Here is a 19,285-nt window from a genome sequence, read left to right as displayed (position 1 = left end):
ATCCAACCAGTGATGAGTAAAAGCAACGGCCCCATCACCAGTGTTTTACCAGAAGAGACAAAGCAACATTATATATAAGAAACGAGGTCGCTTTTGCCCTGCAATGTTGCAAGTTGGACTTGTCTAGAACACCTTAATGCTGTTCCTGTTCAAAGCTTTACCATCCATTCAATTCAATAACCCAATAAAATGGCGACCATTACAGGTGATTAGAAGAAGCCTAAAACTACGGAAAAAATTTCTGTTGCACGCCGATTTTTTTAGTTTGTAGTAAGCAACAAACCAGTTTTCACACCAACATGCCCCCACTCCACGCAACTCACAAGAGTACAGTACGCCCTAGCGCTATTAGCTACTCACCAGTACGCACTACGCAGCCGAACTTGTAAATAGTTAAAGAACTTGGAACTAACTGCAGCAACTAAAACAGGACGAGTTTGTGCCTCATTTTGTGATTTCAAAAGACGCCAAATAACAACACAATGCACTCTAAAGGAGGAAAAAAAAAATGAGGAAAATATCAGTGGCTCGAGAAAAGAACATGTAATCACTGTATCCCGCTACTTAACTGCGATGCTGAAGTGGGTGGTTAAGCTAACGGGCAAGAAGCCTATATGAAGGCATGTCCTCGATGCGTTGAATATCTTCCAACAATAGCTCCCGCTCCAGCTGACGTCGTGTCGCTTTCATCACCGTCTACACATGTAGAGAGTTGAAACAGAAAGCTTCACATTAGTTATTTAAAAAGTTATATAAGTAAACAGTTCTGTGTAAGAGGCATACATTGAAGTCCATGTATGACGCATGCATAGTTAGCCATTGCTGATCCATTAGCTTAAAAGTTATGCAGTACAATATGTCGAACACTCGCTCATTATCTGTACCACAAGAGATGCAATCACAAGAAGCATTTGCATCAGTTCACAAAATTCAGAATCCTTACAGAAGGAACAAAGCACTTCAAGAAAGAAGAGACAATTTCCAATTTGCAGTTGCCGCACATTTAGGTGAATGATTAATTTTGATTTCCTTAAGACTAACAGTCAAAAAATTTCCTTAGACTCGAGTGAGAAGTCGAGTGAGAAAAGCTTGCATTAAAACAAACTTGATTTACAGAACCAACAGAAAGGCATAGAAGTCCAACAAACGAGCTTCACGTGGTCGAGACTTTCTTACCATAAGTGCTTTGGCAACACTCATGGAAGATTGAAAAGTTCTAGCATTAGTGGTCCTCTCACTTAACCATAGTTGTAAAACGAATACCATTTAAAAATTTAACTCAAACTGCATGGAATCTACCTAGTTTATAAGAATTTCCTCTTTTTTTTTGAATATTAACAGATAATTAACATGAAAGAAAACATTCCAGCTCCAGAACTCCTTGACATACCTGAAAGTAGCTTCAAGAAAATTGCTCCCAACAATGTCCTAGGTTTGCCTGCAGATAAATAAAAGGGACAAGCTTAATTGTAAGAGCCACAGAAGTACAATTTGAGTAGTGAAATTGCGAATCTACTAGTAATAAACATAAGAAATAGTGAGTAATATTCAGCATTAGAAAAAGTGCAAACCAGCTTGAAGATCAAGCATCTGTATAAGCATGAATGTAATATTTACACCAGCTACAGCAAATGGATATTCCCACAAAGCTCGGTCACCATCCTGCTTTCGGAGAAGATCCTGGAAAGATTTCTGTAAGAAAAAGGATTTGTTACACGCAACATAATAAACATAGTTTGCTCTGCAAAAGACAACCATTTTCCCAGGCCAAAATTGAAGCATTCATTCTTCACCAATAAGTTCACAAGTGCAAGCATGCAACATGGGTTACAAAGGAATATCCTAACCATAGATTTAACACTATTACTACAGTAAGCACTTTCGTACATGAAAAGAAAATTGTTCCTTTAAGCCAAAGCATGGGAGTGATCAAATATTATTTTCTATCTGTAGAACATTCGAGTATTATTTTAAAAAAAAAACATATGGACAATCCTCAGTAAATATCAAACGAGTAATAACAAAACTCAGATATCAGATACTTGAAGTGCAGCACAAATAAAACTACATATTCTAAACTTATTACGCTCAAGAGTTTAGTAAATCATAGACTTTTCTAAAAAAATGAAGCATGCTACTGTAAGTTTAGCAGCAATCATCACTCTAACTGCAATAGGTTGTTAATTGAAATTTGCATTTCAATTAGTACTAAAACAATTGTATCCTTTCTGTCTACTGAGCAAGCTAAACTAAAAGCGCATCAGAATTGGAATGACCTTCCATGTAAAAAGAGAGAATTAGCACTCACAGGATAGTTCCTGGCAAAGAATAATAAATTCTCCAAAGATATGAAACCGCCACCCCTGAACACCAAAGAACACTATATACTTACTACTTCAACATAAGTGAGGGCAACTTAAACATTCACTGTACTTTGATGGAAGTATGTATAACAGCCACTCATAGAAGGAAAGCGAGAATAAGAGTACCTGAAATCTGTAGATGGATCTTTTCCTTGCCATCCCATTTCCTTCCATTGTTCAGATATTAATCCAAGAAGCTCGACTCCGGGATAAGAAGCATACCAAAGGGCCCTTAAGGCTTCCTAAGCAATTCAAAACATGAGATATGTCAAATATACTTGCAACTCAAGCATCAAAAATATTGCTGCTTCCAGCAACAGAAGGATAGGAGGTATTATAGGAGAAGCTTTGGATGCCAACATCTTGATACAAATAATATGTGAGTACGAATTAAAGCAATAACAACCCTCTAATGACTTTAGTCTATCATTATATAAAGTTGTCCAACTAGAGCCAGATCTAGCTTAATAGGCACTGCTAGTTTAACAATGTCGAAGTTTACTTTCTAATGAAAGAATCACATTAGATGACATCATTATTCTCATTATATATATATATATATATGTATCAACGATCAATAGCACGCAGGCCTCCGTGCTACCAAGTTGCTTTTAATGATGCGGCTTCCAAATCGACGATCGGCTCCGTTAGACTTGATCTACACTATTAAAAATATTTGGAAACTAAATTTCATAATTTTTCGGCATCATTTGGTTAGTGATCAAAAGGTCTCAAAATTGACAATTTTAATAGTAGATGTGATGCATTTGTGAATTTAAAGATGTAAAATAATCCAAATCTAATGAAATTTTTATAGAAAATTCTTTTCACTATTTAGAGTAAGATCAGTACCTCTGATCTTAAATTCAAGTCTTTTATCATCATATTTTATGAGATTTTTATTTTCAGTCATTCATTTTTAGACTACTCGTTTGATAGGTAAATGATGCCGAAAAATTATGAAATTTAGTTTCCAAATATTTTTAATAGTGTAGATCAAGTCTAACGGAGCCGATCGTCGATTTGGAAGCCGTGTCATTGAAAACAACTTGATAGCACGAAGGTCTCCGTTAGTATACCAGTCTAGCTCTCTCTCTCTCTATATATATAGGGATGATCTCTCCTTTGAAGGAATTATGTTTTCTTTCTTCCAGTTCAATCAGACACCAAGTTTTCAACTTTAGCTAGTCAAAAGGTCAACTGAATGTTTTTACAAATAAGAAGAAAATAGGCAACCAAAGCAATGCAGTCACACTCCCACCATCAACCAATAGAAAGAAAGGAAGCTCCCGATGGCAATCTAAGTTCAATAAACCCCATATCAAAACTAACAAAGAATCACATGTCAAGCATCTATTGATCTATAGCTTCCAAAATGAAAGATAGAGCAAAAATTTAGGGTCTAAAGTGCAACACTGCATAGACCAATTTATAACAAACAATAATTTAAGGAAAAAATAGCTTTAATATCTCCGGCTCATTGCAAGACCATACGTAAAATAACAAATAGGAGACCAGAGCAAAAAACAAATATCTAAAACCAAAGCAGTACTAGGAATGAATTTGACACCTGATGTTCTTTGTTCAAACTATCATATGCAACTTCTATGCGCCTTTGTAACCTCTGCAGGCATTCTTCCTGCACAAGAAGTATATAAAATAAGATTTTTAGGGTAAACTTATTTGCATTTTCAAGATAACCAAGCAACTCTCCTGAAATTAAACAGCATATAAAAAATCCAAAGAAGATATTAAGGACTAAAAGTATCAATATTAATGTCCACAACAACAAAATGAAAAATCTGTTATAAAATATGCGAACTGACATTAAAAACATTATATTACCTGATGAGGGGTCAGATCAAATGACAGGCGAGCATCACTTTCTCTTCTCTGGGCACAAACACATGAAAGGCCTCTTCCAATCCATGCTGTTGATCCAGTGACAACCTCAGCTATATAAACCAGAACCAAGTAATTATTAGCTTCCTCTTAAATTCAAAAGAATTTACTTGAATAACACTAATCAAAAATCAAGAAGCAATACAGAAAAATGTCAAGATAGCACCAAACTACCAAGTATGACAATCAAGACAGGAATTGCCTTTACTGCACAGTAGCTACCGTTAACATTAATAACAAATTAACAAAACATTAAAAATAAGATTCAATCCATCATAAGTCATGAAATAGCAAAGTAGTATTCAAAAACAACTCAAGCATGCATCCCATTCTTAAAATTAGCTAGCCATGTGATCTTCTAAACAGGAAACTCTATTCAAAGAAATTAAAATAATTGCTAAACAATGAAAATCTACTACTTCGGGGTTCAGCATGACTCAACCTGCCTTCACTCCACACTGAGTTCGTCAGCCACTTGACTGGTGCAAACTAGGCAAGAATAACTTTCCTATAGCCGCCATAGTGAAAGATGATAAGCAAAGTGAGAAGCCACCAACTAAGAACTATGATGAACTAAAACCTGTTAAATATAGTACTTTACGTATGTTATTTCTCAGAATTAAACATAAGGTCCCTTCAAGAATAGAAGATGCGACCCTTGATACTAGCCTCTACCACCGTATGGTGCAAAAACCATTGGATCCTCCAACCATGATGACTATGTCAATTCTTAATCTTATCATGATTTGAATTTCTTTAACAGGCATTGTCATCCACATTCTTTAGACTCCTGCATTATTTTCTCTCATTTCTGCTTGCTAACATCTTGTGTACTCCTTTAGTTCAAATTTTTCACAGGTCTCATGTTGCACAAGACTGTGCTACTTCAAGACACTACGATGGCAAGATGTACAAAGCATTATCACATTAGCACACGGTTGTCTCCCTAACTAGGATTCCGCCAAGATGCGCCGAAGCAAAAAACTTTACTGGCAGACCTAGTTAAAAAATGCTCTAAACTAGCTTGAAGATTTCTCGACCAGATTTCTCGACCCAAACAATGAAACACTTGATATAAACACATCTTACTGCTGATCAAATCTTATTATGACCAAATCTTACTGCTGATCAATGACAAGCATAAACAGCTTCTTATGGTAAAGCATATACCAAATCAGTCAAAGCAAGTGGCTGGTTCCCTACTTGCTGTTAGCAATTACAAAAACTTAATCAACAAAGACCATCAGAAGAAAAACAACATATTGGCGCAAATTATCAAGAAAGGCACAATGCTAACAAGAATAATAAGAGCTGGCAATAAGATCAATAGCATTGCCATAAAAACCCCAAATCAGCAGACCCCTTAGAATCATGCAACTGGAAAAGGCCCAATCAATATATACCTGGCGAAGAGTGGCATCCAGTGGCGTTTCTCTCCGATCCCTGAGATAACCTCCTCACCGCAACAAAAGATCCCCCGCTCTCATCCATATCCCACGCCCCCCACACCCTACCACCTCCTTAACCCACCCAAAAACCCGTCATCTCAAATCAAACCGCAGCAAAACCATCTATTCAAACCCCCCAAAACAGAGAAACCGCATACCACCCACCAACTCCAAGAACCCAAGCTTCAAATCCTACCCCAGCAGAAGATACCTAACCTCCTCACGGAAACCGCATGAGAAGAGAAGAGAGAGCAAGGTAAAATTAGGGCTTTTTCGGTGACGGGGCACCAAATCCGGACGAGAGAGGGCGCCGGGATGGGGCGCCGCCGCACGAATCGACCGAGGAGAAGGAGAGGAGCTCGCCAATCTCTCGTTCCTGCGACGGGAGCGAGAGAGATGAGGGTGGGAGAGGGAGATTAGGGTTTTCTAGGGTTTCTTTTGGGGGCCGGGGAGGAGGTGGGGAGAAGAGAGAGAAAGTGGAAGGGAGGAGGAGAGAGAAGGGGCGGGAAGCGGTTGAGAGCTTTCTCTCTCCTCCGCCTCTTCTTCACCCGGATATAGATTTCGCTCTCCCAAGGAAATGTTTTTTGATTATGGTGTGTAATTAAATAAAATAAAATGATAATAAAATTTATGTCTGGTCCCTCTATTATCCCGAAATTGCAACTTTCTATGCTTTCAGTTACAGTATTTATTATTGTTAAAAGAATAATTTTTAATATTTGATATAAAAGTATAAAATATGTTAAAATTTTGAAACGAAGTTAACGTTGAGATGGTGCAGGGACCAATAATACATTTTATCTTCAAAATAAGGGTTAAATGGATACATATCCCTGCAAATATAGTGAATTATAAATATATCTCTACAAAATTCAAGTTTTATGTATTTTTCGTACAAAAATTTTAGTATTTTTAAATATATTCCTCCGATTTGTTACCGTTATAGAATTATTTATATTTTAAGTAAAATATAATTTTTGTCATCATAAATATATTCCTCCAAAAACCACAACAGTATAATGTAAGAAAAACAACAATATCAAATTATTTCATAAATTAACCAGAGTTAAGTATTTAATTTATGGTTAACTAAAATTTTCTAACGGATTCAAACGTTAGGTATATATTTGAAAATATTAGGACTTTTGTAGGGACAACATATAAAAATTAAATTTTATAGTGATATATTTATAACTTACTATATTTACATAAACATGTATGAAATTAACCTTTAAAATAATGTGATGGCTTTAGTAAAATTTGCGAATTTCAGAGGGGGGTAGAATATAAAAAGTGTTGGACCAACGCCGTGGTGGGAACGAAAAATTATAATTATTATTATTATTATTATTATTATTATTATTATTATATATATTTTTTATACTTCCGTTACGTTGATATCTGTTGGGTTTATAACGGAATCTTTGGAACCCTCGATTCTCGGATTTGTTTACGCACCAAAAATCCAGGTCTAAGAAGAACTCGAAATTTAATGCCAAAAAAATAGTAGTACTTAGTACCAAAGTTAATTCTATTTATTATTTTATTAAATGAAACATACGTATTTTATTTTAATAGATTAAATTGTTTTTTTGTTTTTTTTAAGAGAGGTAGGTAGCATGCCACTGCTTTGTTTATTTCATTTAAAAATAAACTTAGTTAAAAATGTGAATAAATTTATATTCGAACTTGGAATCTCGGATACCAACGATCAAGCGCTTTGTTAGTTGTGCTAGGAACAGTCGGTGTGATATAATTAAGTCTTTGTTATTATTCTTATTATTATTATATAATTGGAAACATTGGCATTGGAGAAATCATTGCAATGTTAAATGCTAGATGCGCCAAATTACCTACCTTATGCACACTTTTCAAGCTCTAAATCATTTTGGCATCAAGTTGAGCTTGATTGAATCTAGATTAGGCTCGAGTCAAGTCCAAGTCCATTCCCTCCAATTCTTGTTTCAAATTAGGCTTGAACTGTTTGATTTCTAAATTTTCACAATTTCGTCACCATCCCTACAATTTTTTTTTTCCAGAGAAAATTTATTTACATAAGCTCAAGTATTTAATTTCAAATCGATTAAGTTTTTCGTATTCCGACGAAAACTTGGCCGCGAAAAGCTCAAGAGAGGTTTGAGTTGGGTCGAGAGAGAAATTTTAAGGAGTAGAAACAACCAAGAGAAGAACAAAATTTTAATCAATACCAGCCTGCTTGAGTAGTTTTTCTTTAAAATTATTAATAATTTTTACATTAATACGAGATCAAGAACAACAAGCTTTTTATTAGAAGTGGAGAGAAGGCTTAAACCACAAACTTATGATATTGCTTGTAAGTAATTTATAATTTATAGACGTGACAATGACGAGAAAGCACGCATGTTTGTAACATTGTGAGCATAATATTTGAATGTGCACAACATTTTTACGTATGTATGAAATCGTAAAATTGCAGGTGTATTGACACAAACATAATAATTTATTTTATTATTTGCTATGCATCTTTTCATCACTAAAAGGGAAAGTACCTGAATGCATTGAACATCTTTTTGAATATGAACTAAAAGAGGGACTAAAAGTTCAATAGGTTAATTTGTTCTTAATCAAGTACATTCTCCTTGACCCTTTTTTTTTTTTTTGGAAAAGGTTTAAGGAAACATGATGATGAGGTTATATTTAATATTTATCAAACTCCATGATATCATGATTATGATTATTATTATTATTATTAAGGGAAAAGTTTAATAAAAAGGGATTTTCCCACTTTGTGTGCGTGGTCCCCCAATCATGGCCGTTCGATTATCGACTCGGACCCAGTCCGTAATCGGAGCCCAACCTAACCCATTCGCGGTGTCGGTACAAAGGCGGGGCGATTGAGACCCGTCCATCGTAAAAGGCCTCCAAATCGACGGTCCTGATTCGTCGCGGTGACCCAAAATGGACGTGGTGGGACCCGCTCGTGGCGTAGTGGGAAATCATGGGCCGGCCGCTGGGGCCCACCGTGTCCTCTCTTTCGGTGGTACCTTTTTGGGTCTTAAAAAGGAGAAGGTTTTGGAGTGCACCGGGTGTATAAGTATGTCTCATAGACCACACATCTGAAACTCCATTTCATGACCTTTTTTTAATTTTATTTTCTTTTTTATAAATGTAATATCTATTAACTAATAAATCGATCTGAAAAAGAAAAAAACTCATGAACTAAAACCCTATTCACGTGCAGAGTCATTTGTGCCATTAAATGGTGAAAATAAAAATTTGAGCTTAGAACGGACTCTGATGATGCTGATTCAAAATGAATCTAAAAATATTCTAATAATTCGTTATACTTAATATCTAGATAATAAATTTTCAAAATTACTTTAAATAGTATAGTTGTCATATATACTGTTATGTGTGGTACACCGGGTGCAAGCAATAGTTTCTACAGGAGAAGTTCCCAAATTGCTTCTTTGGGGACCGAAGGATCACATCGGGGTGTGGGCACACCTGATGAGCGGTGTCGATGGGTCCACGTGGCACGACGGAGACACTCACACGTTGTGGGATTTGAAGGTTTCGGGTGGACCGGTGGACTCTGGTCCACCGAGGTAAACCGATTCCCATATTGGAGGAAATGTACGTCACCTTATTTTTGACTTCTAACAACCACAATTTATTTATTTATGTATATATAAATATAAAAACCCAACTCGGATTATTATCAATGAAAAGTATATATATATATATATATATATGAGTTGAGCTAGAATACTCTCGATAGTAAACGGGACATTTTACTATCGAGTTGTTTTCGATGATAAAGCTTGCAAATTGACGATCGGCTCCGTTGAACATGATCTATACCACTTAAAGTGTTTAGAAATCAAATTTCAAATCTTTTCGACATCATTTGCCTAATGATCAAAGGGTTTCAAAATTTGTAATTTTAATGGTCGATAAGAGGCGTTTTCTAGTTTAACGGCGTAAGAGGCAATTTATACTAAATTTGGTAAATTTAATAGATCTTTAGTTTAAAGTGCGTGAAAGCTATAATAAGAAAATAGGTAGTTCACTTATCTTTTTACTTACCGACTTTTACTTATGAGAAATTTTTTACTACTATCCTCAGAACATTAGTTCTAGTTCTCATATCTAGAACAAAATTTATCAAATTTCTTAAAAGATTGTTTTTAAGTTAACTAAACCTATAGANTATTCTCTTTTTTCGAAAAAAAAAACACACACATATATATATATATATATATATATATATATATATATATATATATATATATATATATATATATATATATATATATATATATATTGTTGACCCTATAGTAAATTTTGACTAAATTTTAATTAGATTTATTAAATAAGAGTTGTTAATGGTATAAACAACACGGCCATTTTTTCTATAGCTATGTTAGATTTATTGAATTTGATCCAACAAAATACTATACAAAAACTAATATTTACACAAAAATATTGTTTCAGCCGAACGGTTAATTCGAAAGAGAATTCCAGCTGCTTTTTGTTACATAAAAATTATTAGATACTTTATTTATTTGGCAAATGCACCTCTAGTAGTAGTGGGAATAGCTTTTCCCAAATGCTACTACAGGGAATCATTTTGTGTGGTCTTCTTTTAAAATTTATTCTTTTCAATAGCTTTTTCTCTTTTATCCAAAACAATCTACAATACAATGCACATGGGGGTTAGCACGATGATCTAGTTACAATTAGCGTGACAAAGAAGCAACTAAATAAAAAGTTTGGGGAAATCTCATCCTTGTATATGCAAGTTGTTTAAATAGAATATTTTCGTGTCGACAAGAATATTGATATATTTGATGGTACATATTTGATAGTACACTTGCTTCACGATATATACTATAAATTCATGCGTGATGTATAAATTGCTAGATCACCAATGGTTGAGTGGGGTATGTATATAATAATTGGTTACTTCAACATCACATGATTTAAATATAAAAGTTAGCAGCTATTTTGTTAACATAAGGAAACTACAACAACAAGCACTTAATTTTTAAGCTAAAGAAGAAGCACATCAAAGGGATCATACATCCCCATTATACTAAAGGACTTCATAGTACACCACTTGTTTAATTAACTAATTAATTAATTAGCATGCATTGATGGAGCTTCTTTCCCTTTACAAATAATTCGAGATTCTAGTTAATTATATCCTTCGCCTTCTTTTAGGGGGTGAACTTATGATTTTGAGTGCATATCTTTGCAGGATAATTAATTATAACTTGTTTAGTAAATATTCTCTGAGTTATCATGGCTAATATATTTATAAATTTTCCTTTACAGCTACATTTCAGTGTCTTAATGAGCTCTACTTTTATGATCACAAATTGTCACCATCATCATTTCTACAACCTCATAAAATATTTTTCCTAGTATATACAGAAGCAGTGATCATCAAAATATATAGGCTCCAAAGAAATTTTATATAATTATAATTTAATTAACATTTAGTTTGAATTGTTATTCTTTTACTCTACTCGCATTGCACGCGCTTGACTATATATGGGACAGTTATGAGTACAACCTACAATAATTTATATTTATTATTTTCTATGACCTGTTTTACATTTTATTTGATTTAATCTATGATCTGTTTTACATGATCATTAGATTAAATCAAATAAAATTTAATTTAATATTTGAATAAATCATATAGATAATCATATAAAGCACCATTGATCTGAGATCTACGACCTAGATCTAAAAACGAAGTCCACATTTACTCCAAAAGATTCCCAAGTTGGGTCTCCAATACACTGCAGAGGTCAAGTGGTCTCCTATAATTGAGATTAGTGAATAAATTATAGAACAAGTAATTAGCAAGCACATGTTAGGGGTTTAAGGAGTTAATAGAATATTTTTGCACTCAGTTTTAGCCGTACAACAACAGAAAAGGCAGCTGCTAAGGGAGTTAATCACGTATGATTATTTGGTTAACAAATGGACCCGACAAATTCATTGTTAAATATCGCGAACATGTATATGGTGCTAAGTGATCAGCAGAGTTAAATCATGATGCTTTCGTAACCAAATAAGCAAAGAATCTCAAATAAGATACAGATTAGACGCGTAAACAAGTGAAAGCGCAGAGTTTATGAACGCGCACAAACACAAAGTAGTTCACAATGGAGATCTGTACCAGGTTGGAAAGAGAGATATATGGTCCGAATCATGTGCTATGTCCTTGGAATGTGAGGATGGTGTTCATTGCAGAAAATGGTAAATATGGGGGAGACCATGACTGGAAAGGATAAGAATTGAGTGGATTGATCCTGCTTCCTCCTATCATCTTTTGACAAATATGCTTCCTTTCCAAACGGAACACACCGAACAGGTGGGTCAGGAGACAAGCTTTTGAAATTGCTGATTCAGATGGGCCTTAAAGGAACAATGTCGCATTTAGCACATAACCGCGACTTGGCGGACCTGATTGGGGTTTGTTTGATTCGACTGAAGCTTCTTCAGAGATGTTCAAAAAAACACTAACAGTTTTCGTTTGAGTAAAGATCTTAGGAACTTATAAAGTACGAGAAATGGAAAGAAATTTAAGAACTTTTTTCATATATAATTTTTGAAGTTTTGACTTCTGAAACAATTCCTTTATGCTAATCCGAAATCAAAGGTGCAGAACATTACAAATTGAAATTTTGACTTCTAGGTGAGAGCATAAGCATCACCTTGAACAGCTCTGCTAGATTAGGATTTCCAAGTAATCAAAAGCTCAAATATATAGAGGAAAGCAAAAGCTGTGTGAAAGAAACATTTGCCTGAAAGGAACTGATCTGATTACTTCATTTTTATCGTCCATCAGATAACAGATAGCCCCCCCTTCTCTACCTCAGCTGGTTGGTGCGATGTTCAATCAATGACGGGACAGTCGATGGCTTTATCGACACGCTCCTTATCATATATCTATTACCTGTATAAAGATGAAAGATGATAGAAACTGTAAGGTCCCAGGTGCTTTAAGGTTCCTTCACACCCACGAGAGCACCAACAAAACACTTCACATACAACTTACGAGTACAGCGCATATCCCATTACTTCATCAGAAGAGAATAGAAGAAACCTGGACATGAAAGAAAAGAAGAAGAATGGACAGAGCGAAAGGAAACTTTAAGATCATACAATTATTTTCATTTCACCTTTCAAGTAGCCGTTCATTCTACACTGTACAAGGGAAATCTGTAGAATATAAAAGCATGCCACTACTATGGTACATTGTTATCTGTAAAGTTATTGTAAATAGTTGTATGACAGGTCGGTAATTTTGGTGAAAGCTACCCAGCTGATAAAGATAGTAAAACATGTAGCGCATTTCAAAATATCTTATCTGAAATTTAATTTTTAAAAAATTTTACGGCTTTGATTTTTGTAAAATTCCAGCAGGAACATTACTGTTTTCGTCGAAAAGGCTTCGTGCTTAGGTACTTAAACTAAACATACGGTAGGGTTTGGTTGTACAACCTCGATTTTGAAACTTGAGGTGCCTATTTCAAAATGCGCCATGTAGAAGTATATTCTGGATCTGTACTGGGTTCTGACATCTCCTCCGTGCACCAAGAAAATTAGGGCAAATATGTGTTTGCTTAGTCAAGTCAGTTCGGTGTTGCCAACAAAATTTAAGACAAAGGCTACGCCATGTGTTGCAGCTCATTTATATACTTCCAGAAACTGCTGATGGCTTAATGAGTAACCAAACATGTACTAAATGTACTAATTTAGGCAGGGATACCATACAATTCAAGTTCTGGATATGCATTACACCAATAGTTGGGTTGTCTCAAATTTTTTTCTCTTTCCGTAGGATGGATGTCGTAGAGTTTGACTAGACAAGTCATTACAGATATTCTCAAGACAAATATGACAGTGAAATAGCTGAAGGAATATATCTAGAATTCTGAAGAAAACGCACATACGAGTATATATAGAGATGGAGTGGGGACCAATGGACATAAGTATAATAAGTTACATGCATTTTGTGAGTGCTATGTAACACACTTGCATGAAGAATTGTTAGCTACATTACATCATGTACATAGCTTGCAAAAGTTACTACTAGCTTAAACAATGAAAGCTGAGAGATTGCTAGCTGCATACCTTGATAAGGTCGCTCCGCAGCTTGTCACAAAGTGCTTTTTGTTTGCAACATTCTCCAAAAAGAAAACGTTTGCAAGGTTAGGGTTAAGGCATAGAGTGCTTATGGTGTAATGCAAGACCAACATCTGATCCTTTATTAGAAAGGAATATACAGCAGCCAGTTTGAAGTGTTGCACTGTTGTGAAACAACACAACAAGAAAATTAGCCTTGAGATCAGTGGTTAAGGTAAAAGTAAACTACAGAAACTGGCAGGCACAAGTTATGAGTAGAAAATGAGGAGAAAGTACAATACACTTGCTTATAGTAATTGAGTCAGAATCAGCCATTCACCATGAGACGAAGTTCATCAAGGTTGCGAGGGTCCTATAAACTCAATAAATGCATGGGTCCAACAAATTCCATAATACTCTGAAAAAGCATCAAGAAAAACAAGAGAGCAAACAATTAATAGAGTATTGCCTAATCTGAACTGAGTAGTTGGGGCAAAAATTTCTGCAAGCATGTAGATCAATAAATGTTGAAGATTAGGACATAAATATGGAGGCCTGTTAGATACACAGCTAAACACATTGTTATCTGCAATCACTTTCATCATCTTGCAATCTGTCCCAAAGTCACATAGTTTGATAATTCAAAATTGTATAAATATTTGATTTGCAGAAGTATTCAGTTGGTATTCACATACCGAAATTCACAAGTAGAATAATTACCTTGAAACTCAATTTACTTCACCTTCTAAGCTCTTCTATAAATTGTTTTGTACCATTCTCAAGAGCAAGTGCATTGCAAAAGTGATAGAGAAGTTTCACTAAAAGCTTTCTCTAGCTACTTTACCTATGCAATGCAGTCCTACAAACTACAGATTATAGCTCAGTCATCTAACTAAATCCTTGATTAAGCCTCTGAGCATAAAACCTTCTCTCAATCAGAAGTAATAACAGATTATTCCAGTGTAAAAGCGCAGCATTTCTTTCTCCAAATCTGTTCTTTTCTATATTCAACAATATACTCCATTTTTTTTCCTCCTCAATTCACTCCCCTCCGCCCGCGCCCCGCCCCCCCCGCCCCCCCCTCCTCTTCTTTTGATTTTTATATACCATAAGCAACCCTTGATTTCCCACCTCAAATCTAGAAATGCTTTGGAGTCATTTATCAAAGTGTCATCTCCAGATGAACCTCAACTACCTAGTAAAATAGAATGTAGCATATTTTGGATTTGTAAATCCAAAAATCAGCATTAATCAGAAAAGCACTCATCCAATTTGCACTTCACTTAGTACATGAGAGCTCAAAGGGTGGGGGGAAGGAAACAAAAAAGAAAAAAAAAAAAAAAACAACCACCGAATAAAAAGTTCAATCAGTTGAATATATACACATCACAACTGGGCAATTGTACCCAAAGGCAGAACATAACAGAAACATAAGAGTAAGCAAAAATAAATAAGTATCAGTACCAAAGTTTACGTGAAAATTATGTCAAAAACCAATATACTATTCAAAGTTTATACAGGAGCTGGATCGTTCCACCTCCGCTTCACCTCGGATTTCCATCTAACCTCCTTGAGCTTCCCATCGGTCGCATAATCTCTCTCCATCACGAGGTTAATCCCTTCATCTGAATACCAACCCACCCCGATGGAAAGAACGCCGTCCTTGTTGACATCGACATAGCCAGTTACGCCGCCAGGTAACCAAAGTATGGTTACGTCCTGCATGTCGAGCATCTCTTCCTCACCAAAGAAGAGAGAGGACTCGGGCAAGCTTCTTTTCTTCAAGGTTTCTGTGCATAAGTAAACGTAGGGAAGCCCGCTGCTCACTTCAGTCTCTTCATCGTCGAAAATTGGTGTTGCACTCACTTCGAATACTTTCCAGGAGCCGGTGAGTTCAGATGGCTGGGTGCGTTTCCTTTGTGAGATAGGTTTTAGGTCACAAATAACATCACTGCATTGAGAGATTAATATTTCATTAAATAAATAATTCTTGAAATAATGCAATGAGATAGCTACTACACTAATGCAAGTTTTTGCGGTGATCTTCACAATATTCAAAAGAATTTACTGTGATTTAACCTACAATACTTACCTTTCTAAAACTTAATAAATTGAATGACAAAAGTTAAGCTGGCCCTATAATTAATATGCCCAACCAAAAGTTTAGGTGAAAAGGTGATGACACACAATTTCTACTGTGCAATTATAAAAGATTTAATTTGCTAAAAGGACAAAGAAAGAATCTTACTTTCCATCATGAAGATTAGCTGGGCTGACCCACTGTTCTTCAAATACAGCAACCCTTACGATTTGTATGCTACTTCCCCCCTCATTAAACTCAATAGTATGCACAATGCGAAGTCTCTTATGGCATCCTTTAACCAAACACTGAGAAGAATATTCCCAAAAAGACACTCAACTATTATCAGTCATTCAATGACACATTTGACGAAATAAAATCATGTAATATCAAGCATAACTAAAAATAACTGGTTAACTACCAGCTGATAACAAACGAAGCTTGATATTGCAGTGTACTACTGGTGATGAATTGCATAGTATCACATCATACGGTAGATTTTCAGCAAAAGTACTCTTTGACATACAAAAGGCAGATAATTATGTGGGGGTGTTTTCTCGAACTTCTATTGTTTTCGCAAGAGAACACAAATAAGTATAACACCATCGGGGGCTTAAATGAAAGTCACAAAATATGTGTGAGATCCTGCGCAGCATGCCAGTGGAACTAGAAAATATAGAAAACAGGATGTTAACCTGGGTCATGGGAAATAACCAACCGACTTACAAATATGTGACTGATAAACTTCGCTGTGCAGAATTCATTAGCTAAAGCTAATGACACATTACTACCAAAGAATACGGACCATGAAGATGCAAATAAGAAGGGTACTGATGCAAGCTCATCGTGTTTCCTGCATGAATCACTTTTAGCACAAATAGTGAGAAAGCACTGACAAATTTTCTATTGTTACATTCGCAAAGGCATATGCAGTTTATGAACTGGTAGCAAACATGCTCAAGTCTGTATGCTTATTCTATAGATGAGTTACTCCAATATCACCTATCTTATGAACAAGTAGAGAAGATTGGTACTCCAATTTCACATATCTTATGAGCAAGTACAAAAGACGCTCAAAGAGATTATTTGGGTGGAAAGCAAAAGATAACCTGAATTTAACACACAAGTCAAAAAGAAAAGTAGAGACAAATATAATGAATAATTTGTAGCACATACTACTACAAAGAACCAACTACCAGTTTACAAAACATAACAAACATATGTTTTTACCAACTAATTTAGATGAGTAATATTGCAACTAAGAGAAGAGAGGAAATGCTGAAACAACTTACCTGTTCAAATTTAAAAGTGGGAGAAAGAAAGTATTTAGACTCATCAAATTTCCCAACTGGAATATCAACTGGACCTCTAGAATATGAACCATCCTGAAGATGAGCAGAACTACCAATCAGATGTAATGGATGATAAGAAAATATAAAAAAAACTGAAAACATCTATATCTATATTTATATCAAGTATAACAAATACATGCTGAAACACGCTTTGCATCACCCGGTTATACAATGTCGATATTAGCCTCTGAGCATACGAGGTTCTGGGCATCAATTTCAGATAGAATAACTTTGTATTTCCGTGTTTCAAAAAGGCACCAGCATGTTTAGATTTTAGAGACAGAATATATATGATTAAAGAAAGGGTAAACTTCAAATACCACCCCTGTGGTTTCGCACCTTCTCACTTTAATACCCTGTGGTTTAAAGTGTATCAAACTAGTGCCCTGTGGTTTCATTTTTATTTTTTCGTCAGCTTTTCCGTAAATATTTCGTTAAATAATATACAAAAAATTTCAAATACCTCACCTAAGTTTTTTGAATATTCATTTTAGTACCCTTTAGTTTTAACTTTGTCACTGATTTAACGTAAAAAATTAGTAAAATAAATAATAAAAATATAGAAATAAAACCACATGACACTAAATTAATACACTTTAAACCATAGAGTACTAAAGTGATAAAGTGTGAAACCACATGGATGATATTTAAAGTTTTCCCTTAAAGAAATGTGAAGGACGAAGAAAATTTTCTACCTCAAAGAAAACGAGGCCTGCCTCCATCCGCATGACATCTTCCTCCAACGCTTCGCTCTTCTTGAAATCGAAGGTTTCATAGGCAGGCAAATCAGGAGCGGAATCGATCACATCTTTGTTCCTCTGACCTCCTCCAATTTGTTTCCTTGTTTCTCCGAAAGGGTTGAGAACAACCCAATTCGTCTTTCTTCTAATTTCAGAGCCGTGGTCTTCCACCGTTAGCTTCTCAATACGGGAAAGAGTGTAGCAATCATAAAGGTTCTCATTTTGGTTTCCAATTCCAATCGGTTCCATCTCTCCAGTGAATGGTGAAAACACGGCACCGACACCCTTCCATATGCCGCTGACGCTACTAGCAAAGGTATCCCATGATGGTTTTATAACAGGTTCCTAGGTGGAACATTCCAATTATTAGAAGGAAGAGAAATTAGTCAAATATCCGTGATTAAATGAAATTTCTAAAGCTAAAAAACAATCACACAAGCAAATTCTTCAGAAATTCACAGGACAAATTAATAAAACCAGTCCAAACATGTAACTTCAAGCATCACACTTCAACTTTTTCTTAATTGAACAATCCAAAACAAAAGAAAGGACAAAAGGAATCGGTCTATATCTGCAATCGAATCAAAATTTCAATTCAAAATATCAAACCAAAGACAAATTCTTACTAAGAACAATAAAATTGGCCTTAAATTCTTCAAAAGAAAAAATATATACAGTTTTTCTAGCACCTGAGTTGACAATGAGGAACTACACCTGTGTCTGGAGAACCGTCTCGATCTCCATCAGCATGTTCCCCGAAACCAAAACCTTAGAATCCTCCCCCCTCCTCACGGGCGACCTCGTCCTCCTCCCCCTCCCCTTCCGCCTCCTGAGAAGCTTCTTCTCCTCCACCGAAGCCCTAGCGGCGAGGTCGTTGTCGACGCTCCAGACGTTCTCCTTCCTCCTCGCCCTAACAGCCCCCCGATCCCCCTTCGTATTCGCATCGCAGCCATCAGCGCGGGCGCAGGAGATCGTCGAAGACGTGGAAACCCTAGCGTCGGAGGGGGGAGGAGAGGGAAGGGCGACGGTGCTGCGGCGGTGGTGGTGCAGGAAACCTAGGAGTGGTCTAGCGAAGGTGAGGTTCCCGCACGCGTCGAGGCACCGTAACTGCATGCTGCGGGAGAGAGTGGGAGAGGCTCTCGTGGAAACGAGAGGAAGAAGCTACCAGGTGAGCTCAGAGCCTCAGAGGAACAGGGTGAAGGGATTTGGCGCCATCGAATACACGCATCAGCAACATCAACGTATCACAGTGCTCCACGTAAATAGTAATAGT

General features: G+C 35.9%; 2 protein-coding genes across 2 annotated transcripts; both read right to left on the bottom strand.

Annotated features, from left to right (window-relative positions):
• Nucleotides 210–6,277, bottom strand: LOC109707351 (ELMO domain-containing protein A). The gene is made up of 9 exons (XM_020228569.1): nt 5,669–6,277; nt 4,209–4,318; nt 3,934–4,002; nt 2,490–2,605; nt 2,309–2,363; nt 1,572–1,692; nt 1,391–1,438; nt 784–878; nt 210–696 (listed from the first exon to the last, which is right to left on the bottom strand). Exons 1-9 carry the CDS (start codon nt 5,754–5,756, stop codon nt 595–597), a joined length of 804 nt encoding a protein of 267 aa, XP_020084158.1. The 5' UTR covers nt 5,757–6,277; the 3' UTR covers nt 210–594.
• LOC109707350 lies at nt 15,174–19,042 on the bottom strand (the record flags this gene model as incomplete). The annotated part of the gene is given in 5 exon segments (XM_020228568.1): nt 15,174–15,791; nt 16,089–16,228; nt 17,213–17,305; nt 17,968–18,357; nt 18,727–19,042. Coding segments are annotated over 5 exon segments (1,378 nt in total), but the record flags the coding sequence as incomplete, so codon positions are not given.

This window comes from Ananas comosus, linkage group 3 (assembly GCF_001540865.1).
Source record: "Ananas comosus cultivar F153 linkage group 3, ASM154086v1, whole genome shotgun sequence".
NCBI lineage: Eukaryota > Viridiplantae > Streptophyta > Magnoliopsida > Poales > Bromeliaceae > Ananas > Ananas comosus.
This window is presented reverse-complemented; position numbering and strand designations above follow the sequence as displayed.